Genomic DNA, 24991 nt, shown 5'->3' on the forward strand with positions numbered 1-24991 from the left:
TTTCATTTAACATCAAAGACTTTTAAACTGTTCTTAGCTGATTAATAAGAATTTCTTAAAATTAGAAATTATAAAGACAGAAAACATTTTTAACTGTAACATTAAATTTCCAGTAAAGTTTCCTTCATTTTATTCTAAGTAGGTTCATGATAGAAAAAGTTCCTTGTATTTCCCACTAATAATGGAAATCTTTAAGTGGAAAACAACAAAAATTAGTTTGCAACAATTACCAATATACTATAGTTTAATAGAAACATAGATCATACAGGTAATTTGAAAAGTATTTTAATATAAACATTCTTAAACAAAATGAAATAATGTTGACATTTTAGATTTAAAAAATTCATGGTTCCTCTAAAATACTAAGATGCCACCTCTATAGTAATTGCCTCACATTTTCCAGTTTCTTGATCTGTGCACGTCACGTGTAAAGATCCATCCCTATGCAAACAAAAAATAGTAACACTTCATAAGCTCAATTTATAAAAGCAGAAAGTTCGTAAGAAACTACTTGAGGACTTTGAGTAAATAAGAGATCATTTTACCTTTTGAAAGAAGAGTATTAAGAGACAAATAACTGAAACACAACTTCATGTCTTTATATTTAGAATCATATGCCATACTTGGGTAGTTGTTCTTTAAAAATCTCCTTCTGTGTCACTATGATGAAGGTTGCATTCCTTAAGAACCCATGATGATAAAGACCTTGAGTTGAAAACTTTATGCAAGTTCAAGATACATTGAATTGTTTTCAATCTCAGGCCATGATAGATCTACCCTAATGAATTCTACCTTCTGGCTAAATATGATTTATGGAATAAATTGCCCTTAACGTTGATTTGGAAATGATTTACTTGTAAGACACAGTATTATGGATGGACTATTGTTAAAGAAATGATAACAGCTGAATTTAATTTGTAGTATATGTCCTATAGATTTCCTGTTTAAATACTGAAATAAACTTATCCTTTCATAGGACAAAAATCAATTATGTAAACCTTAGGAAATCATATTTAAAGTTAATAAAAATTATGTCTCAAACTTGCATGGACCAGTTTTTTAGGTTGACTACACCCATAATAATAAAAGAAGTCACAAAAAATTCAGAATGGTAATGACTTGAGATATACTTTTCTTGGTAAATAGTTAATTTTACAGGGAAAAATTTAAGTTACTGATAAGATCTTTACAAGCTTTTAATAAATGATTTTCTCAGAGTGACAACAGATGAATCAATGGAAAAAAAGGCAGAATCTCAAAGCAAATTTTCTTAACATCAGAAGTACATTAATTTTTTACCTTTTCATAGTAAGAACAGCTAATATATCACGTAATCCATTTTCTTTTTTATCTAAATCTTGGAGCACAACCTGTTTAGGCAAAAATAATACAAAGATGATTCAGTATTTTGACATTAATAAACTGATGCATCAATTATTCCAATGGACTAAATCTTATTCATTACTGAAAAAACCTTTTAAAACAGGGTTGTTTTCAGTTCTTTTACCATTTATCATAATTCAGAGCATAGAATTAAGCTTTCTTAACTGACACGTCTCCTCTAAAAGGAGGGCATGGAAGATAACTAATATTATTTGTCCCTCTTAAATGTCATGTCCTAGATTAAAATGATACTGTTTGTCTCAGAAAATAAAGACTGTTTTTCTTTTTGATGATTACACTATTACAGTAATGCGTACATTACATTTTGGCAAGCCTTTTATATATACTTTAAAAAATTCAAATATTTTAAACGCACTTGAAAAAACCATTTAAAAGAAATACATGTCAAATTCTTTTGTACTACTATGATTACATTTGTAAGTAAGAATGATTAATGGATTTACTATAAAATTACTCGGTTTCCTAAAGAAAGGCATACTGACAGATCAAGTTTGAAAGTGACTTTTCAGATTTTGCCAACATGAAATTTTATGACCTTAGGTAAACACCAAGTTTACTCATTTGTAAACTGAGGCAGATGGAATCTGTAGAAGATTCTCTTCCAAATTCAGTATTATGTGACTAGTTTTTTCCTTTCCAGCATCTGGTAGCTACAGAGTCTCAGAGTAGTGTGTCCAGAGAAAATATAAGAAATGCACTGATTCAAGAGATGCATACTACTTCCATCTGAGTTTAGAGCCTGGTGCACAGCAAAATACTTTTATAGTGATACACTGCAGAAGTATATGGAGGAGCTTTGAAACCTTTACTAGCTTGAAGGAGCCCAGGCAAGAATACTGGAGTAGGTTGCCATTTCCTACTCCAGGGGATCTTCCTAAACCAGGGATTGAACCCAGGTCTCTTGTGTCTCTGGCACTGGCAGGCAGATTCTTTACCACTGTGCCACTTGGGAAGTCCATTACTTCTTGGGCATGTTTCTAAGCAAATTACATGGCTCCACCTGATACTTTTTAAAGGATGTAGAGGACCATATCATATGATCCAAGCATGTGGTATTTGAAAAAGCAAACTTATCCTATGTCAGAGGCAGCATACTGCAATGGCAAGAGCATGGGCTCAGGAGTAAAACCAACCTGAGGATAAATCTCAGCTCAATTAAGCACAAGGTATTTACTATCATGAGCCTGTTTCTTAATCACCTATAAAATGCACAACAATGTCTATCTCATAGCACTTGGGATTATGTTTGTAAATTGCCTAGTAGAGCACACTTGGCATTTAGCAAACAAATAAATGTCATTTCCCCTGCCACTGACCTTATTGTCAAGGAGGGTAGAGAGCACAAAGAGAAGAAGTAGAAACACAACTGTACTTCGTTTTCGTTTTCCTCTTTCAAATTGAAATAGCTTGTTTCTTCTCTTTCCAAAATGAATAAGTACAATTAATCCATTCATAACAATGTGTTAATCCCAGTGAAAAAACATTCATGTCTTATTCCCTGTCCTAGTCCCATAGCCTGTAAAGGTGAACCCACTGGGGTTGGCTGGGGGAGAAGAGGAAAGCTCATTCCAGAAGGAACTGTCTGAGAGATCCTAAGAATTTCTAAACAAGGCAAAGAGGGGAATAAATGACTGGTTGAAAAGTAGATTGTATTTTTTTGTGGGGTCTAAAGAAAGAACAAAGCACACATGATGGAATCCAATATGAAGGAAATAAAAAATGAAAATTTTTTGTACAGATTACCTGTTCAAATTAGCATATAATCATTTCAGCCTGTCTAAATAAGTTTTGTTTAAAAAAAAAGTGTTAAATGTCCTATATGCACAGTTTATGAATTAATGTTAAACTGAGCCTAAACCAGAAGGAAAAGCTAAACGGTTTCATGTGATTAATTCATAGTATAATCTGATATATTCACCTGTGCAAACTTGTTTTCTACTTTTGCAGAGTTTTTCCCCTCAGACTCATAGAGTTCAAGACACACTGAGGATATACTTCCAGGGGCCTGTAATGTGTGTTGTCTTCGAGCTGGCAAAGGAGTCCCTGATGGAAACAGTACTTTGAAGCTGTTGGCTCCTGATTCATCAACTCCCTAATAAGCAGGAAAATAATATGCACATCCTTTGATATCATTACAATGAGAAAAAAAATCACTATTAGAAATGATGATATAGTCCTTGTTGATAATCTCAACACTATAAAGCAGCAAAGAGAAGAAAATGGAACTGATCCTTAATCCCAACCCACTTTAAAAATAAACTGAAACATACACTTCTCAACCTGTATTAGAAGCTTATGATTAAAACGATAGCAAATTAAGAAATTAACAAATTAATATCAACTGAAAGAATATCAGAAACTCATTACAAGTAAAATTATAAACCTAAATTAAAAATTTTTACCAGTACAAGGTTTTATTTTAAAAACCATATGTATGTAAACCTGTGGCAATAACTTTATACTATGTATAGAAAAGTAAAGACAAGCTAAACATACCTTAACTAAAATATCCTTGGCCGAACACTCTATCTGAAGAGCATCTTCCACTGAAAGGCTTTCTTTCCCAATAAGGATTCCTGCTTCTATAGCTGCACCAATAGGGATGACCTCATCAGGAGGAATGGAATTGAGAAGCTCAACAGCTGGGAAAAGATCTCTAATCATTTGCTGTAGCCTTGGGATTCGAGAAGACCCTCCACAAAGGACAACCTAGAAAATAAAAACAATTTTCAGTTTTTTACTTTTAGAACAATGATTGTTTCTCAAAATTAGATTTAACAGGCCATCTTCATCACATGAAATGGTAAAATATAAGAAGCCCTATTTTAGCATATTATTTTAAACTTATTGTGTAAAATATACACATATAAACATGCATTTAGTACACTGTTAATGTTTAACATATTCTTTACTTATAATGACAAAGTTTAAAATGACGAAAGAGTAAAGAAAGAGCCCTGGTTATGGAGGCCAGTATCTGAGTTCCAATCCTGGCTCTATCACTTACATGCCAGCATTACTTCAGGGACAGTCCTTACCCTCTCTGGAAACCTTTTATTGGGTTGGCCACAATGTTCAGTTGGGTTTCTCCATAACAGCTGACGAAAAGGAACTTCTTGGCCAACCCTACAGTTTCCTCATCTGTAAATGGAGAGCCAATTTCCTGACTTTGCCAGGATTAAATGTTTCAATGAATATTGCCAGGATTAAATGTTTCAGTGAATATAAAGCCCATCATTTTCTCCCTCTATCCCTGTAAGAGGATTAAACATCCCCACCCACAGCCACTGCCCAGACACTGCAACCCCTCCCTTTTATTTCTCTGCTCCATACTCAGGACTGGCCATGGGTTTAGCTTTGGCCAGGTGAACGTGAATACACTGGAGTACAACATATCTAAGCAGAAGTTTTAAAAGCCCTGCATGTTCCGCCAGCTGCTTTCCTCTTTCCCTTCCGCCACGAGAGCTGCTCCTTTAGCCTGGGTCGTGGAATGAGAAGCACACAGAAAAATGCCAAAGCAGTAGACACACGGCCACCTTCAGCTGCTCGTGTGGAACACAAGCAAGAAATAACTGTTCACTACAGAAAACCAGTGAGACCTGGGGGTTGTTCATTACTGTCACAAGGTCAACAAACTACAAAGACAACACTATATTTTTAAATTCTCAAAAGCTTGTATTTTAGAAGTATCTAGTGGGAAGCTGCTGTCTAGCACAGGGAGCTCAGCTCAGTGCTCTGTGATGTCCTTAAGGGGTGATCGCCTCCCCAAGAGGGGGGTGATCACTTCCCCAAGAGGGAGGCAATAAATGTATACATATAGCTGATCCACTTTATTGTACAGCAGAAACTAACACAACTTTGTAAAGCAATTATACACACACAAAAAAAAAAAAAAAACAAAAAAAAAAACCAACCTTAATTCTAAGAATGTACTTGATCTTTAGTCAAGCAATTGAGGATTGTACCATTTGTGATATCTAATGTCAGGGTTGTATGACCAGTTAATGAAGGAAGAGAACTCATATTAACTGATCATCTATGGTACGTCACACCCTGTGCCATACATGGTTTTCATTTAATCCTCACAACAACCCTATAGAATAAGTTATAATACTTACCTGAAAGTTAAATATTAGCACCCTCCTAGTAAGAAGAGACAAGACAGTAAGGCTCAGGAAATTAAGTGATTGGTCTATTCTGGAACTATTAGCACTGTGAGCTTTCCAATTCAGCTGGATCTGTCTCCAAGCTCACTCCCTTCCCACCACTGCCTTGTACCATTTATACCATGTGCTTTCATCTTTATAAGCCACCCTTCCACTCATGTACCACAGTGCATAACATATGTATGCAAAAAAAAAAAAACCCAACTGAACTAAAACCTCTACAAACAGACAAAAGAATGCAACTTTCATGTTACAACATACACAAAAATAGTGAAAATATAAAACTTTCAAACTACAGCAAATTAAAAGAAAACAGTAATAAATATTTGTCAAACACTTGAACAAAGATGGAATTGGTAAATTCAGAAGCAGCTGAAGAAATGAGTAACAGACCAACAGATTTAAATAGGTCAATAAATGAAACCTCGGTGTGTCAAATACCCATCCTCCCTAACAGAACCAAAATTCAATAGTAAACTACATGCCTCAAACGAAGCCTGCAGTAAATAGCAGTTAATTTTCTGATTATACAGAGCATTTACACAAATAAATTTTAAAAAACCGTAAGATTTAATTGACTAAACAGTTAAAGAATATGAAATATTTACACATAAGGAAATACAAAATTAAACATTTACTATTTAGTAACATTGACAATACTTTTTCAAAGAATCCTATAATAGTAAAATATAGAGTAAAAACATCTCTTTTCAACTACTTAATGGAAAATTTATCTTTAAATGATAAAACTCAGTGTCAGCAATGTTATACTAAAATGTCTGTTCTCATACACTGCTGATGAAAGTATGAGTTAATTCAGCTCTTTTGAAAAGTAACTGAAGGTAAAAATAGACTTCTGCTATCTATATTCTTTGACTCAATATTTTTATTATAGAAACTTATCCCAAAGAATAATCTTAAATATAGGAAGAGATGAGCACCACTTTTCTGGGGAAGGGAAGACCCGATCTAGGAGTTCAAAAGAACAGTGAAATAACCTACGGTGCTCTTGCTTTTCTAGGATATTAAGAACCTATTTAAAATTCTTTCTTAAATTCTTATCGACTTATTTAGGCTGTGCTGCGTCTTTGCAGCCGCATGCACTTTCCTCTAGTTGCGGAGAGTGGGGCTACTCTCCTGTTGTGGAGCACAGGCTCCAGGGTGCACTAGCTACACAGCTGTGATTCCAGGGCTCTAGAGCACAGGCTCAATAGCTGTGGTGCACGGGTTTACTTGCTCAGTGGCAGATGGAACCTTCCGGGACCAAGGAGTGAAGCCCTGTCTCCTGATTTGGCAGGCAAATTCTTCACCACTGAGCCACTGGGGAAGTCCAAGAGTCTATTTAAAATTGTGTTGATGAAGACTATGTAGTAATATGGACAAAGAAATTGGTTATAATATTGTATAAGGAACATAAAATTCAAAATTGTGTAACAAATTTGACAAGTTTATTATAAAGTAAGACACTGGCCTATTTTCTGAGTTTTCTTATATGAAAATTCCTTTATCAACAACAATGAAAAAATGTATATATATTGTAAAAGAGTAGAAATAATCTTGGGAAAAAAACTACAAACCAGCTGGAATATTCTTGAAAGTCTCTAAATCTTCTTATGCAAGCAAATATGCAACATTTCTCAGCAAGCAGAGAGAAGGAGACTGTTGTACTGGTTAAAAGCAGAATTGGGAACCACAATGAGTTAAATCCTGGTTCTACCACTAGCCACATGACAACCATGAAGCTATTTATATCTTTGTACCTCTGTGCCTCCAATTATAAAATGGAGATAAATAATATCACCTACTTCATAGAGTTCCTGGTTAAGATACAGCAAGTTAATTCATGTGAAACACTCAGAAACAGTGCCTGACACCTAAGAAACACTCTAATATTTGTCAGTTTTTGCTTATATACAAAAAATACACTGAAAAGAAATTTTAATCTTTTTTGCTAATAAACACACATAACTGTGAGTTTATTAGAGCCATTAATCAAAATTTCCTTATTTCCCAATGTAAGGTAAGAAAATATTTACATGTATAAAAATACATGTATTTACATGTATAAAAATACCTTTCAATACCAAGGGGCCGTTTCCTAAATTCCCAGTCGAAAACTATTCCTAACATAAATAAGAAAAATACAAAAGTTATTACCTTGTTGATATCATCTGCTGTAAATCCACTTTGTTCTAAGACTTCTCTGATTGCTTCTATACATTTATTAAAAAGTGGAGAACACAGAAGTTCAAATCTTGCTCTGTAAAAACACATAAACACAGAAGAGACAGCAGAAATAAGTTAAACAAGACCTCTTTTTCTTGTAAAGGGTAATGTCAAAACCTACTGTGATAGATCTTTTAAGAGTAGGTTTATGATCAGAACAGGATATTAAGCACTCAGCAGAGCAATATCATGGGAGAAAAAAGTCTAGGTTATTCATCTACAAATGTATATAATATTAAATTCACATAGAAAAATTATCATACCCATAGCCTGCTTATAAGCTGTCAAAAAACCTAAAAATAAATTCTCAGTGTATGGCATTTCTACCAATAAATCTACTGATTCAAATCAAACCATAATTTGGAAATTTTTGCTATTTTTGTTTTAAAGTTTTAAAAACTGTTTCTCACTACTTTTCTTTATGGTCTGAGCCCCTGCTGCATTTAAGTTTGGTTATTTTGCACCCCCTGAGAAGCCTGAATGCTAGCAAATAAAATGACAAATTCTATTTCCTTCTTAATAACTGACATGAATAAGCAAACATTTACTGAGTACTTGGACAAACTTAGCACTAAGTTAAATATTCTGGAAACAGAAAAAGTATAAAGACTCTCTTGCCCATAAGAGATTAAAATTCAATGGAACAACTTTCTTTTAGGTTGTAGCTTGAAATCTCTTAAAATATCTAGAGAACTTTCTGGAGCCACTGGCCACTTGAGACTACTGAGCAGTTAACTCTGGCTAATGCTACTGAGGAAATGAATTTTTAATGTTATTTACCTATTTAATTAACTAAAAATTTTAAATAGCCACTGGTGGCAGTGCTGACCTGGAATCAGGGAAAACCCAGGGAGAAAGAGGGAGCAAGCTGCAAGGGCCAGACAAAGAGAGAATTTAAAGCCTAAAAATAATGTAATGCTGTATTATGGATATTCACTATGCTTCCAAGTCACCTGTTAGCTTGTTGGGAGGTTTAAATAGTGCTAACTCACGGTAGCTATTAGTATGGTGAGTAATACACAACACATAATGAGAGGACAATGGCCTCCCCTACCCATTCCTGGGTGGAGGTGCAATCATTTGTAACCAATGTTTTGGATTATGGAAAAGATATGAGCATTAAAAATAATTTTATGCACATTAAACCTGTGTTTACTAAATGTCACAAAAGCTATTAAAATTTAAAATGTTGCCAATGGATGACAAAGCAAATAAAACCAAGACAGAGATCAATCCTCAGAGTAAGGTGACAGGTAATGAGCATGAACTCGGGAATCAAACTAGCTGGGTTTGCATCCCAGGTCTGTCACTTACTAGCTGGATAACCCTGGACAAGAAATGAAACCTCCTGTGTAAAGTAAGGAAAACAACAGCACTTACCTCATTGGTTGCTATGAGAATTTGAGAGTTAATACATAAGAACGAACTTAGAATATAGCCTGGCACACAGGGGTAACAATGAAATAGTAAATTACCACTGATGCATGTGGAAGCCCCACAAAGAACTAGGGACTATACAGGTGGGACTGCTAGTCAAGAAAGGAAATTTACAAGTCTCAAACTTTCAAGTCTCCCCTCATCATTCTTTCAAAGGCCTGGGATGCTCCTGTCACACACTGCTCCTGGTAGGTTTAACATAACAGGGCAGTCACCACTGACATGATTGCTTTGTGAACAGTCACTTAGTCTGACAAGAGCTGAAAACCCTGGAAGTAGAAACATAAAAGCTCTCCTTTTATAGTGGGCTAAAAAAAGTGAGTAAATGAAAAATCCGAAGTGAGAAAATTAAACCTAAATGTGAATACATTTGGAACTTTTTGAAGTTTTTCGAACTGCAGTTTTACCTGGACACGTTGCAGTCAAAATCCTGACCTTCATACAATGAGTCAAGGAAGCAATTGGCGCTTCCCAAGGTTGACAAAGAATGTTTTGCAGTGTCAGCACCGTTCATCAGCTTCATCATGGCGCGGGCATTTCCTCTCACATCATGTCTGAAGGATCTAAACAAGAAATACAGTTTTTAAAGTTTAAAAATTAGTAGGTCATTTAGAATTTATTGTAGTTAAAATCTGGATAATCCCCATTAGGATAATTGTAAGCTCATGAATCAGGGACCTCCCTGGTGTCCAGTAGTTAAGACTCTGTGCTTCCACTGCAAGGGGTGCAGGTTCCATCCCTGGTTGGGAAGATCCTGGATGCTGTGCCGTATGGCCAGTAAAAAAATAAATAAATAAGCTCAAGAATCAATATTAATACCAGATTTTATTTTTTCAGAATATATAAAGAAAGAGAATTTGAAGAGGGATCTCAGGAAAAATGAATAATCAATATCCTTAAGACTCTGAATTGCTGGATTGTTTAACCACAGTTATGGACTGCACTGAAGAGGTACAGGAGCCATCATCTTTTTGCAGATGAGACAAAAGGATGTTGAAGGAGATTCATGCAATTCGGTCAAGTCTCATACTTCACCCTTTACAACTGTAGCATGATTCTTGTTGAATGGCATAATCTGTCCAGCATTAAAAAACAAAACTAAACTAAAAGTGCTTCTTCAAAGAAACTTGAAACCTATAAAATATGTAAAATTACAGTTCTTCTACCTCCAAGGTGAGTTAACTGTTAAAACTGCTTGCTAAGTGGTGACTGATGGCTCTGCTTTTAAACATGTTTAAAACCCATAATAAAATTAACAGTGCCCTTCCTTGAGTGGGAGGGGCTTCCCTTGCGGTTCAGCTGGTAAAGAATCCACCTGCAATGCGGGAGGCCTGGGTTCAATCCCTGGGTTGGGAAGATCCCCTGGAGAAGTGAAAGGCTACCCACTCCAGTATTCAGGCCTGGAGAATTCCATGGACTGTATAATCCATGGGGTCGCAAAGACTCAAACACGACTGAGTGACTTTCACTTTCTTTCACTTTCCTTGAGTTGGAACACCTTTATAACAAAAAGCATCATAGGTCTTTATTGAACAAATGAGAAATCACCACTTTTTCAGGACTTTTTTTTTAACCCAGTGCAGTCAAACTGATGAAAACACTACTTTTTAGAGCAGCGATGTCCCAAATATAACCTTTATATATTTGACTCATGATGTGCCAAACAGGATTTGAATTTTGAATGGAATAATTACATCCAGCAACAAAACTAAAATATTCCTTGTGGTAATAGATAGCCCATAAGACTGGTTCATTGGAATCCAGCTACATAATCTTTTACACCTGTAAAAACTGTTCAGAAGGTAGTGAAGCCTTACTGCCTTTACCCTCCTTCACCCAAACATAAAAGCAACCACTGACGAATTAGGAAGTTGAACTTGAGATCCAAGTTCATGCAGTTCAGTGTCTGGTGGTCCCTTACACTGAGTGAAAACTCTAAGTATACTGCACTAGGCAGCTGGGTCTCTGCTTTCGCCTGTTTGCCAGGATAGATTGTATAATTTCAGACATGAAAATATCCAGTGCCCTGGAAAAACCATGCCCTCCTTTGAAAGGACAATTTCAAATAAATTGGGTAAAAAAAATTAAACCTGAAGCTAAATTTCAGGTTTATCACCAAACATATCAAGTCCATTAATACTCACCTCTGAAACTCTGAGGCTAGGTACTGTGCTAAGGTTTCTGTGAAGTGGATACCTCCAATGTTATTATCAGTGTTTGTTGAAAGAACACGGTATATTCCACTGTTAACTTCCATGACACTGATAGATAAGGATGTTCCCCCAAGTTTGAACACCAAAATGTTGCTAAAAAAAAAAAACCACGAGTAAGTTATGAGAGAATCATAGTATTGTAAAGCCAATTTTGATTTCTTAAACTAAGAAGTCATTTAGTTTAACTCCTGTAAATCACAAATGAGGAAACTGAAGCTCTTATGGGAGAAATTGAGGTGTCCATGGTTATCGCTTAGGAATGAATCAAGCCTAGAAACCAGATCTTCTGATTTTAAGTCAAAGCTCATTTTTATTTAATCCTGCTGGAAAAATTGTATTCTTTCTCACTAATTGGAGTTCAAGACACTAACTTTTCAAAGTAAATAAAAAAGAGATTTGCAATTAAAGTAAGTCTAAGAGCATTAAATATAGAAACCTTGTTAATACTCAGTTACTACTGCAATGTCCATGTTCTACAAAAGTTAAAACATATGCAAAACTAGGCATTAATTTCCTATGAATCAAAATCCAAAATTTCTGATATTCTACATTTTAGATTACTTAAATTCCTAGTGATTTATATTAGTTTCTTTGTGAGATATGAATGAAAAGATACAATTAGGGAAAATTAACACATCTGAATTGACATCCCTAAAGTTGTATAATGTGTCAGATCTATTAGGACCAGTTTTACAATTAAATTAGGAGTACATTTTACTATTTCATTATCAAATGAAATCTTAAATTCCCATCCTGGCTTTTCTGTTATCTCCTGCCATGAAAGTCCTCACTGTTTTTCTAAGCATGTTTAATATTCAATTGGTAGTAAACTTAACAGTGTCCTAGAGCTTCAGTTGTAACTTGGCTGGCTTATAAACTGCAAATCTTCCTTCACTAAAGGGACAAAGTGTTAGATGATAAGAGAAGGGCAGAAGAGCGCAACCCTCCCTCCTGTTGTATCTGTTCTCTTTTATTTGAAAGAGACATCTTTCTCATTTATTTGAAAAACTCTAGATGAGGATTTTGATGTCTTTCCATCTATAAAAGCTTGGAATGACTGCACTATATAACAATCTCTATTGAAATAACTGCTATCATCTAAAATGTTTTCTGCACTGAAAAACTTAAATCTGAAAATATGGTTTTTACCTTTTTCCAGTGGGGGAGTCTTGTCCAATTCCGTAAGCCAAAAGAGCTGCAGATGGTTCGTGGATTAACCGCAAAACATTAAACCCAGCAGCTCGGGCTGCTTCCCTGTGGACAATGTGCTTTTAATCAATATGGTATCGCATGTTCAAGTCTACATTTTTAGAAATGCTCTGCTAAAGACTTTATACAATAGGAAATAAGATTTCACAAGCAGAACATGAAGGGTAATGATCTTTTAGAAGCAAGATAACTGAACACAAGAAACAGACCTAAGTCTTTAAGTGTAGAGATCAATTTCTCTTTAAAATAATAATGTTCAGAGTCTATTTTCTTGACAAAGAAGATAACATGTGTCCATATTAAGGGAAAGAAAGCTCTCCAAATGCTTGAGCTTACAATTTCAGAAAGAGATTAGGACATATTTTATAATTCATTTCAGAGTTAATACAATACATATTTATAAAACACTTACAATACATTTCCAATTTCTTTACTTTAGGTAAGACATTTCACAAGTACAAGTAAACAAAGCAATTCTGTGGCCCAGAAGCAAATCAGATGTTCAGCAAAGCCCTACAAGGAACTCTATCCACAGACCAAAAGACTGGGTGCTTGCCAATTACATTTGCATAACAACTTATGAAAACTAGATATAATTTTTTGTTTAGATGTTTATCTAAGTTAAAAAAAACTCAAATATTTTCTAAAATTGCTTATTTTTATACAATTCCTACATAAGCCTTAATTACAATACACTAAGGCAAAGTGATTCACAAACGTCAACTTAATCTGGTCATCAAATGTTTCCAATCAAAATAGTGACGAAGATATTAATACATGCAGTTTCAGGTTCTTTTGACACTTCATAAAATATAGCAATATTAATGATTATTACCACGCTTTTACCACAGGATTTACATATATAAATATATACATGATTTACAAACACAACATTTTGTATAAGGTATTTTCACATATAATTTTACCTTTTACTATATAGCAATGTTGAGAAATTTATATTTCCTTTAAGAGAAACTTCATATTATACTTACCCAAGAGCACTTTTTTGCTTTTCTCCAAAATCAAATGGAACAGTAATGACTACATCATTGGCATCTGAGCCCAAGACAGAATGTGCCGTTTCTGTATATGAAAAAAAATTTTTTAAGTTCATGAAACTTAATGTGGTAATCATGTCATGACATACATAAGTCAAATCATTACACTATACCCTTTAGTTATATAGTGCTGTATGTTAATTATATCTCAATAAAACTGGAAGAAAAACATAAATTCTGACAATACACAAAAATGTCAAGTGATACTGAGGTTTATTTTTTTGTGCCAAAGATCTTTTTATTATAAAGATTTCCCAATTTGTGAGGCTGTCCCACCCCACTGATCTCCTTCTCTTGTTCTCTTAAACTGTGCACTACTTTCTATGGTTTTGGTATAGTTTGTGGACATGTGACTAGGTACTTTCTAAAGCATATAGTTCTCAGGCTTCCAAGTTTCAACCATCTCCCAAATGAGATGGGCTCCACTGAGAATGGGCTTCTGATGCACAAAGGTGCAGACCAACTACCATAAAAGGCTGCCCTCCATCCCAATTACTTTCATCCCAGATTTCAGAGCTGAAGTAAGCCTCATCAACAATCTACTCCAGAAGTCCTCAAGTTGTTCCACAGGAGGCTGCTCAGCTCCAAGCTTTTGCCTGAAGTGATAAAGCCAGACCTACCTAATCTGCTTAAACACTGTGGAGATTGTACTATCTTGAGGGAGACATAATAATTCACTTTTCACCAGCTTACTGGCCACTTTGTCTTCAGAAGTTTTGAAAACGCTGATTTGGCCCCATCCATTTACATTTCTTCCAGGGAAACCACAGTCAAGGAAAAGAAGTCATCTAATCAAGGTCACATGGCCAGTTAGCAGGCCAGTCAGGTCTCGCATAATTTAGGCCTCCTCACTGCACATCTGCTCAATCACCCTGCTTCGCTCCAGATCAAAAAACACCTCTAGCTTTTTTAAAAGGCCAACTTTTAAAAAGATCTTTTCCTTTGCTCAATACCTTTCATTTTACTAAATATCAGTCTGGCAACATCTTCTGGGCTGACAAATTTCTTTTCTTCTCCAGTATTTATTTCATATAGTAACTTCCCATTTTTTTCAATGACCTGTGAAAGAAGTGTGTTAAAATAAGAAATGATTTTAACAAAATACAAAGTTTCAAATCAATATAATTGGGTCACGACCTTGGCAATTATTCTGTGTAACAGGGAAATAATAATAGACGCATACTCACTAAACATTTACTTTCTGTGATGTATTTCCGAGACTGAGGATCATCAGAGCTGTCCATGGAGACAAATATAAATATTTATATCATCATCATTGATATATGTTTTAAAGATTATATTCTTCAAACCCACAAATATAAAAATATAATTACAGTAATTCCATGAAAGCGTTAATCTTCACATTTGAAAGTAAATAACTCTTATTGTTCTGATCTTACTATCAATAGATGTTATACATTTGAGAATATTTTCATAGTATCAATTACTTTAAGTCCTATAGTATCATATCTTTGATCATATCTCAGAGCCAAACCACGAGATTAAAAAGGACAAAAGGAGGTAAAACCTCAAACCGGAATACCTAACACCATCTTTGTTGCTTGGTTTCTGAACATGAATCAATGTCTGAAACCTAAAAGCAAAAGTATGAATATTATTATATGTAAAAGTACAGAGTACTACAAGTAGATAGATATTGTCCTATACAAAGTAGGTACTCAAGAAATGTGTATGGCAAGGAAAAAACTAAGACAATGGGTGTTATGTTGCTCAAAATAGAAATACGAATTAATGCAGACTAGTGCAGATTACAAAACGTTTCCACTGAAGCTTCCCAGCACTTAAGCGGGGTTAGTTTGGCAGGTAGTATTCAGGAGTAACAGATTTATAGACAGTCAATAACTTACAAGCTGATAAGGGGAGGAGTCATTACTTGATCCCAGGTCTTCTCTACCAGGCTAGGTAGACTGCCTTGCAGTGAAGACAGTGAACAACTAAGGTACTTTTGCCTTGAGCAGGGATAAAAGTCTGATTTTTGGCCTAATTTCATCTATAAATGAAGATAAGGTCAATCCTTCCACTTAACCCTTCTTGCAAGAGGCTGCAGCTATTCTGTCCAGAGACCAGTCTTAACTGTTTAGTAGGAGAAGATGAAAATTAACAGTGGTTCTTCACTGAAGGGTTACCGAACATGAGGGCCCTAATCTGTGTAAACAAGGGGGAAATGAAAGGGACTTAAAAATGGGATTAATTTGGCTTAGAACTTTGTTGGCAATACTTATAGATTCCTCCTATCACCTCCACTATGACAGGTAAGCAGTTTGTCTGACGTCACATGGCTAATTAATAGCACAACTGGCTGGAATCCAGATCTTTCATATAAAGTTTAGTATTCTTTCCACTAACTCCTGCCCTCTTTTCTAAACCCAGTATTTATACCATATCCTGGACAAATATTTTAAGGATAAGAAAAAAAAAGACTAAGTGTGCCTATGGTAACTTTTTTCCCCTTCAATGCTGTAATGTTGGCCTGACATGTAGTGGTTCAGATGCCTTTAGAACAGAATTTAAGTCAACCAGGATGATTTCTCTGAGTATGTTATCCATCACTCAGATAATTTGCCAGAAAAGGGTATTTTAATGGCTCTAAATGGAATTTAATGAACTCTTAGAAATGGCAGTTTTGGACCTGATAGGATTAATGGGATTTAAAGAACTTTTAGAAATGGCAAATTCTTTCTCAACTGAGGGTCTCGTTCATTTGAGGACAGAAAGCACATGTAGCTCTGAAGGTCTCAGAGAGGTAAGGTCCTGGAGGTTAGCCAGTGGATAAGCAGAAAGCAGAGGATGGAGATGATGGACAAATGTTGACAGTAGCGCCAGAAAGTAGTGGACTGACCCACATCTGTGTACAGATAGCAACTTTATTTGTCCACACCAGGATCAAGTCACTTCACAGAGAGACAGAGGGTGGTGGGAGGCTGGTATACACAGCACCATTTACTTTGCAGGCTTCGGGAGGCAGAGCATCACTCCTACCAGGGCACCCTGGCCTTCATCCTCCTCTTTCTTGAAGGGCCCCTTGCAATAGGCAGATCCTCGCCCCACACTAACATGCTACTAGGCTTGTTCCCCCCACCGTCCCAGCACAGAGCCTGTTACAGCCATCTGTCCACTGGGTCCTCATGCAGCTCCTATGAGGTAGCTGGGATGGCCTCCCACTGCAGAGGGGAGGGGCCTGAGGTACAGAACGGTGAAGCGACCTGCTTGTGGACGGATGGGGAGTCCCAGCTGGGCCTAGAGCTCAGGCACAATATCTGGGCCTGTTTTCCTCCAGTCTCCCTTTATTACAACTTCCTCCTCTGAACAGGCTTTGGCCTGTTATTCTGTTGACTTCTTTAGGATCTTTCCCTTTAGTTTTATTCCCACCTTTAAGTTACTTCACCCATCAGGTCTGCACACTACTGCCTCTAAAGTTCAACTTGACCTTCATGCTTTAGCACTTCTCTTACCTCCAATAAATCCCTGCCGGAGTACTTTGCTAGCATTAAGTGATTAATAGAGTATGGGCCTAACTCTTTCAAGTACTTCCTTAATTTTTCAGAAAATCTAACCATCTACAGGTAGTGTTATCCAGTTGTAACTGAAATGGATCCCTCTACATAAGGGCCTAAAACAACACAGAAGAAAAAAAAATTATCTCCATTTCCAGGCCTTTTTAAAGCTAGGAATCTATGCCTGGGTGTGGAGTTAATACAAGTCCACGAGAAGTCATAAATATCAATACTGTAGAATCTTTCCTTAAAATACAACTGTTAGCAGTGTTTCAAACATACATTAATATGCTGCTGTGACTGAAAACATGACAATCATAATTTCACTTTGTCTTCTGTTATGCTATTCATCTAATTTTCTGGAAGGTACGAGAAGGTACAAACTTCTCTTTAGAGATAAAGAAACTGAGGCACAAAAAAAAGACAAGTGATTTGCTCAATGTAACAAAGCGTGACAGCATCAGAACCCAGGAGTTCTAACTCGATTCCAGTGTAGTCTACCTCACGCCTCCTCCATAATCACTCGTTCACCAGAGCAGCTTGCCTGCCTGCCATCTGTTCCTGGTTCCAGGGATGTTCCCACTGTGGTTCGGACCATTTCTCCACCTAATGGTATTTCCAGCATTTAGGTAAGCAACTGAGCTGCAAAATATAAAACAAAACCTCTCCCAACAGGCCTGTACTTTTTATTTCACTCTCTAGATTATAGGAGGGCTTCCCTGGTGGTTCCAGGGATAAAGAATCTGCCTGCAATGCAGGAGACACAGGTTTGATTCCTGGATCAGGAAGATCATTGGAAAAGGAATGGCAACCCACTCCAGTATTCTTACCTGGATAATCCCATGGAAAGAGGACCCTGGCGGGCTACAGTCCATGGGGTCACAAGAGTCAGACATGAGTCAAGAGACTAAGCCGCCACCACCACCACTAGCTTATAGGAAAGCTTTTTAAATTCCAAGTCTGCTTTTTATATTTCTTGAAATAACTCATGTCTCTTACATCTCCTGCATCAGCAGGCAGGTTCTTTACTACTGAGCCACCTGGGAAGCCCAAATAACCACTAAGAGCTTTAAGACAGGTTAATGATGGTCAGTTATGGCTTCCCTTCTAAAGTAAGTTGGAAGCCTGGCTCAATACCATCTTATCTCCTCTAGGAAATGTGTGTGTTTCAGAGAGAAAAGGGGATGTATCTGTAAAGGGCTGGTGCTTTTAAAAAGAGTTATCTGTTGCAGGCTGTCCTTATTCATACCACCCTCAATTGTTACCAAACCTATTCTCTTCTAATATATGCCATTAACAAGGTGAACTTTTGTCTACACTTTGTGAGAAAAAGTGACTCTGGAGAGTTTCCTAGAAGAAACATTTTCTCAGTCTTGCCTTTTGCAACATTCTAGACAGAAAACAAAGACACAGAGAACAAAATTAGCTACAAGTATTTGGGAAGCTTATATAATCCAAATTGTTTCCATGATCTCCAAATGACAAACCAAACCTAAAGATATATAAGTATGAATATAAAGAAACCTAAACATGGAATGCAAAGAATTTACTTATAGGGAGTATTTTATAAGATAGCTAATTTCTCATCAAAGATTATCAACATGAACCAAAACACATGATTGTGGCTTCCTATCAGTTCTGAATCATATCCATAGAGATAGACTAAGGACAAGTAAAATGGAGGGAAAGATGGTTTGACTATTAAGTGCTTGCTAGTAGTTATGTCACAGACACAGCAAATATAAAAAGGGACCAATACATGTTGTGTCTACAATAGCCTAATGAACTACAGAGAGGTTTTAAGAACTGAAGATTGTAAACTCCAGGAAGCAGTCAAGTTAAACTAGTAGAGATTTAAGCAATGAGGTCATGGTGTACAACCCTAATCCTGTATCTTGTCAACTACTGTGCCTCACCCCAGCCTTCTCTCAGCCAAGGTCATATGCTTTAATAACTTACATGTGTATAGTGCTTTAAACCCTTTCACATCTATTTCAGCCATCTGATCCTCACAACAACCCTGTGAGGTAGGCAGGTTTAGCAGCTGAGGAAGCTGGTGTAGAGAGGTAAACTAAAGTGTCTCCCATCAGTGACGAAGCCAGGGCTAGCTAGCTCTGTGGCCTTGGCTGTATCCTTTTTCTACTGGGCAACCCCTTGCATTTCTAAAGGGTCTTTCAACTAGTGGAGACACCTGGGAGCAGCCACTAGCACATATGTTCCTACCACTCCACATATTAACCGTTCATCCACTCTTTTTTGTCTGAGGACATGGAAAAGGAGCTGGGGTATCCGGAGGCATCGGTTGGACCCAGGCTCTGCCAGTGTAGGAAATACACTCTTGCATGATCAGCTCCTAACTTTTGGTGTTTGAAATTAACCTCTGAAGCAACTTTTCAAGTCCTAGCTGGAAAGCCCCGGTTGCCTCTTCCACTGCCGTGGCCAAGCGTCTGACCGCAACCACCGCATCCCTGCGGAGCTCGTTGGCAGTGTCCTGCTGAGCGCTGGCCTCCTCGCCAATGGCAATCAGCCGATCCAGTTTTTCTTGCTCCCGCTTTGAAAGTTCTCGTGCCAACCTCCTGTTTTCTGCCAGCTCGGCTGCAATAGTCCTGGCCACTGACCGCCTTCTTCGCCGGGCCCACCTGGGAGGGGGCTCACTGGTCAAAGGTCTATCCCCACCAGAAACAAAAGGAGCCCTGGAGGAGGAGGCTGGAGGCTGCTGTGCGGAGGCCACCCCGTGAATGTTTCGGCTGGAGCTGGAGCAGGGGCTGGGCTCACCGGACACAGCCAGTCTGGTCATGGGGATGCTCTGACAGGGGGCAGCTGCACCTCTGAAAAGGTGATGAGAGCTGCTGTAGCTGGGGGTCCCTTGAGAGCACCCTGAAAAACAAAGCAACAATGTTGCAGAGAGGACATTCCTGCTATGGGAATGCTTGGAGCCAGCTGCAGAGTTGAGAGACAAGGACAAAACCAAGGCATCTCTCTGCAGGGGGTGGGGAAGAATTCGTTTTCTCATGCGGATATTTTGGTCTGCTACAATAGTTAGGTCCAAAACTTCCCCCTCTGCCTTCCATGGAGCTATCCAACCCTTTCTACAGCCACAAGTTCCTAAGTCCCCATTATAAATAATGCCCAAACTAGTTTGGTTCTGAAGAGTACTTGAGGTTTAAAAGAGTTCCAATATCATACATACCTAGGGTTATAGCTTTTAAAAATCTGGAGCCCTTTCTCTCACCATTAGGTTTAAACGAGAGGGCAGGGGCTGAAATAGCGACTATGCTAAAGATGTCGCCATCCAAACACACACTGATGAGAACCAAATGACTCTGAGACCCCGACCCTTCACACGCTTGGGGGTTACCTGCACCCGAGGATTCATCCCAGGAGTCCTCGAGGTCACTGGTTTCTGGCATCTGGTCACTGACCCTCAGCTGACAATCATCTGATTCCTTCACTGTTTTCAAAATAGGCTGATGCTCTGCTGCCTGAGTCCTTTTTGCTCCCAGAATGCTGGTCCCCTCCTCCCCTAGGGTGTCAGGGGCTGCTAAATTCAGGTCACTGTGCTTGGCCCAAGCAGCGTCCTCCATTAAGTTGTCTGCATCAGTCACTATCTGATTTCGGAGAAGCCGATCCAAAGTATCATAAAAGGGACAGTGTGGTGGGTCGCCCATACTTGTGGCGTGGGCCACATAGGCCTTTAAATATAATGCCTTCAGGACTTTGAACTTGGAGCGGCACTGACGCTCGGTGCGGCGGAAGCCTTCCTGCTGCATCCGCTTGGACACGGCCTGATAGACATCTGCGTTGTGATGCACGGTCTGCAGGCGCTGAATGTACTCTGCCTCGCCTAGTATGGAGAGAAGCGTCCGTGTCTCTTGTCTGGACCACCGGATGCCCGCACTGCTATTGGAAGTGGCCATGGCGGACTGGGAAGAAAGGCTAGCTGGAGGAGACTCCTGAGCAGGAGGGTGCCGACCTGAAGGTGTGAGGAATTTCTGTGTGCTCCAGTCTATCTCCAGGAGCCAGCCGCTTCTTCCCTCTCTGGGCTAATTGCTGAGAAGCCAGGTCGGAGGACTGCATTTCTGGCTGGAAGGCCACAGGGGAATGAAAGTTACAGGAACGGTGTAAGGATAATTGTGGCAGTAAGTTAAGCGGTGCTACCTGTAAGTAGGTTGCAAAAAGAAAGGATGCCAGGGTTGAGAAAAGCCCAACTCTGGGAGTTCGCTCAGGATGGGGACTGGACCAAGGGCTACAAAGGGCCTTACTGGCTTGGCAACAAGGGGACTGGCTTCTCCACAAAAGGCAGGATGCTTCCAAGGCTGAGACCTGGAACCACCGTGTATCTGTAAAAATCACCATTGTCTTGTAAGTAGATAGACCAACAGGGGCGGGGATGCCTGGATCCCGAGACACATCACTCTGGAGAAGGGACAGCAGGACTGTGGTGCGGTAATACGTGTCTGCGTGGCTCCTTCCTCGCTAACCTCGGCCTGGGTGGTATGCTATGCCGTGTGTTACCCATCTGACTGTCACCACTGCGCTCCTTTGTTAAAAGGTAACTTCCAGGGCCAGAAAAGCAAGCTAAAGTTGTTCTCACTAATACAAAGCTTTTTGCCTAATATGGCAGAAGACATCCACATCTTTATTTCCACCACCTGCCCCCAAATATCAACAAAACCCAAAACGGGCTCCCAGAGAGATGCACCTATAGAACTATTCTGGATTTTGACCGTGTCAATGCCAGTACCCTGGTTGTGATAGTGTAGTATAGTTTTTCAAGATGTTACCAGTTGGGAGAAAATGGTAAATCCAGAAATAGATTGGATCTCTCTGTATTATTTCTTGCAACAACATGTAAATCTACCATTATCTCAAAAAAACAGTTTAATTAAAAAAAATATTATTGGCTGCTTACTTCCTGCCTTTTTTTTTCAGTTTATAATTTGAAAAATTTAGACAGCAACTCAATTTATTTTCAATATGCTCAGTACTAAGTTTAGTCAACAGATATATGGATATGCGAGTGTATGTATCTTCACAACAATTTGAATTCTCTCCAAAACACTATAGTTTTTGACTTAATCACAGATATTCTGAAGAAAAAAAAATGAGCATTAAGTTCAACTTACCTAAATATAGGTAAGAGATAGTAAAAAAACAAAATCTGTATGTATAATATATATATATACACACACACACACACACACACACACACACACACACACACATCAAATTTAATCCATGAGTTCCCAAACCTAAAAACAACACAAGGAAATTTCTACTTAAATTCTCACCTGAATAAGGTAGAAAGGAAAGAACCTGAGGTTAAGAGTTAGGTGTCCTGGACCACAGTCCTGTAGAGTTCACCCCACTAAACTAATTTAGGGATACTGTAACTTCTGCGTGCTTTGATTTTCTTATCCAGAAATGAGGAGGTATAAAATCTGCCCTACCAATCTTACAGGGATTTCTGTGGATTAAATAATAGATGTGAAAGCACTTTGAAATTTAAAAACACTATATCAAGTATTACAACTCCAATGAAAATGAAAACCCCTAATTTATAATTCTAATTTGAGGTAATCTATAATTTGAGGAGACAGAAGTCTGGGGAAGCAGGCCTCTTTAATCTTTTAATTAAAGTTATAGCAGATGATTAGCCTGATTCTTAAGTCTTTAATTAAGCTGTTTTCCCTAATGATTAAAGGTGTAAGCCAACTGGAAAAGTTAGTTCTCAGAAAGTGTCACAAAGAGATCTGAAGAAGAAAATCAATAGCTTCTACATAAATATTCACCAATTACAATAGACTTCACAAAATTCAACTATAGTGCAAAGAAATCTTCAAATTCCCACACAATCTCCCAGTTTAAAGAGTACTGTAAAAACGTGTTAAGTTCAAACTGCCACCTCTGAATGATACAAATTATCAAAACTAAATGCACACTGGCATCTACCAATACTAACAGACCTGTAAGTGAGAAGCAAATGTCTAAATGTCTCCGTGAATCTCATCATTCAGAAAATTCAGCACTAATATCAAAAGATAACAGCCTACTGGGGAATTCTGTGAAATGACTCAGTCATTAAAAACAACGAAAAACACACTGGAGTTTCTAGTTTCATTTCAAATTATGCTTACATTTAAATTATAAACATGTTTTTTGTTACCATAGGTGAAAGTATTATTTTACTCCATACCTTCTGCCAAGGATCTGCTTGACTTTCATTACTGTGTTTGAAATATTCCTTATTCTACTTTGTTTTGCTGCCAATCCAACAACCTGAAAAAGAGCAATCTATTACAACACGTCATTTTATACTTATTTCAATGTACAAAAATGAGGAGAATGGTACCTCTTCATTTTTTGAGTAAGCAACAATGGCTGGAGTAACTCTGTCGCCTGCATCATTTGCGACCACATCAGCCCGGCCATCCTGGAGGTAAATACACAACTGTATTAGTTCTTTTGAAATGAAATATAGTCTCCTTAGACACATTCAGACATATGTGGGGCCCTGTGACTGACATATATGTGGAAACAAAAACTGCTTTACTGTATTTCCTAGATCTTAATGACCAGAATTGTACAACCAGCTGCCTCTTTTCAGTCTGTTCTGCATAGTTGATAACAGAAGAGACATGATAATAACCTCTCTATATAAAATAACGTGTTAATACATTAACTTTTCTATCTCTTTTCCTTTTCCCTGTAAACGCTAATCTTTCTTTCTTCTTTTTACATATGATGAATTAGCAACAATCCTTCGGCTTTTCCCTACAAATCATTTGACATTTAACCGTGAGACGAGTATCAGGGCTGTCCCTTATTATGGTTCCTTCCGCCTCCCCACAGACGAGAAGAAGCCCTAAACTCCTAGTCACACACTCATTTCCAGAAAGAACAAGTGAATGGAGCACACACCATCAACTGGCTTCCTACGCTTCTCGGGATTAACAGGTCCAGTTCCAGATCGCCGCCACCTTGCTCTTTCTTGGCAAACGTCCAGAAACCTCCGGGTACCAGACGCTCGGGTCCCCCTCCCGGCCTCCTGCGTCCATGAGGTCCCCAGGTCCGCCTTCCTTCTCTAGGCCTCCAGCGCCCAGGACGTGGCCGGGTCCGTCCCCACCCCCGGGGGGGGAACTCCAGCTCCCAGCGTGTCCCTGGGTCCGCCCCCCAAACCCCCGGGGCCTCCAGCGCCCAGGACGTTCCCGGGTCCGCCCCCGCCCCTGGGGCATCCGGCGCCCAGAAAGTCCCTGGGTCCGCCCCTGGGCTCGGGGCCTTCGGAACACAGGATGTCCCCGGGTCCTCCTGCACCCAGGATGTGCTGGGTCCGCAGCTGCCTTTCCTGAGGGGCCGCAGGGAAGAGGCCGAGTCCGCCCAGCCCTTAGCCCCGAGACTTCCTCGCAGAATCGCCTCTCCGTGCGACGTCCCTAGGCCGGCGACACGCCGTTCACAACCCCGCAGACCAAAGGACTTGGCCTCGTACCCAAAGGACGCTGCACCCGCAACCCAGCTCCCCGAGTCCCTCACCTTATAGACGGCCACACAAGCTGATGTGCAGCCCAGGTGAACCCCGATGGCCGCCATGAGGCGGCAGAGACGCCGGCAGCACTAACGGGTGGTTTCCCAGCAGCAATAGCGCCGGGCCGCGGCACAGCCCCATCAGGCACCGCGGAGACTTCGCATTCCCGTCCACCCACTGCGCCCCGGCCCTTGCGGAGGCCGCCCGCGTCGCCGCCAATCAGCGTGAAGGTCCCGCCTTT

The 24991-nt window shown here is 38.8% G+C and overlaps 1 protein-coding gene and 1 non-coding gene across 5 annotated transcripts; one reads left to right on the forward strand and one right to left on the reverse strand.

The window, feature by feature from the left end:
- Nucleotides 1–269: 269 nt before the first annotated feature.
- HSPA14 (heat shock protein family A (Hsp70) member 14) lies at nt 270–24959 on the reverse strand. Of its 4 annotated transcripts, none has more exons than XM_006066006.4 (16): nt 24150–24601; nt 23581–23661; nt 23425–23507; nt 20587–21311; nt 19607–20105; nt 14901–14949; nt 14667–14772; nt 13648–13738; nt 12596–12700; nt 11378–11539; nt 9641–9796; nt 7728–7830; nt 3901–4113; nt 3323–3496; nt 1300–1370; nt 270–441 (listed from the first exon to the last, which is right to left on the reverse strand). In XM_006066006.4, the coding sequence occupies exons 4-16, from the start codon at nt 21143–21145 to the stop codon at nt 363–365; spliced, it is 2367 nt and encodes a 788-aa protein (XP_006066068.2). In that variant the 5' UTR covers nt 21146–21311; nt 23425–23507; nt 23581–23661; nt 24150–24601; the 3' UTR covers nt 270–362. The 4 variants fall into 4 exon arrangements, 3 of the variants coding, with proteins under 3 accessions (XP_006066068.2, XP_025120155.2, XP_006066069.1); XM_025264370.3 differs by having other exon boundaries at nt 20587–21386; XM_006066007.3 differs by lacking the exons at nt 19607–20105; nt 20587–21311; nt 24150–24601 and adding an exon at nt 24759–24959.
- On the forward strand, nt 2872–2995 carry LOC112579008. Its single transcript, XR_003103440.1, has one exon. It is a non-coding gene; the product is annotated as a small nucleolar RNA SNORD22 (small nucleolar RNA).
- Nucleotides 24960–24991: the final 32 nt, after the last annotated feature.

The sequence above is a fragment of the Bubalus bubalis genome, chromosome 14 (assembly GCF_019923935.1).
Source record: "Bubalus bubalis isolate 160015118507 breed Murrah chromosome 14, NDDB_SH_1, whole genome shotgun sequence".
Taxonomy (NCBI): domain Eukaryota; kingdom Metazoa; phylum Chordata; class Mammalia; order Artiodactyla; family Bovidae; genus Bubalus; species Bubalus bubalis.

Coding starts and splice junctions, on each gene's coding strand:
- HSPA14 (XM_006066006.4), bottom strand. CDS start 21,145: ATGGCCACTTCCAATAGCAGTGCGGGCATCCGGTGGTCCAGACAAGAG. Junction 1,371..3,322: donor TAGAAAACAAGTTTGCACAG/GTGAATATATCA, acceptor TTGCCTAAACAG/GTTGTGCTCCAAGATTTAGA. Junction 442..1,299: donor GCTGTTCTTACTATGAAAAG/GTAAAAAATTAA, acceptor TTGTTTGCATAG/GGATGGATCTTTACACGTGA.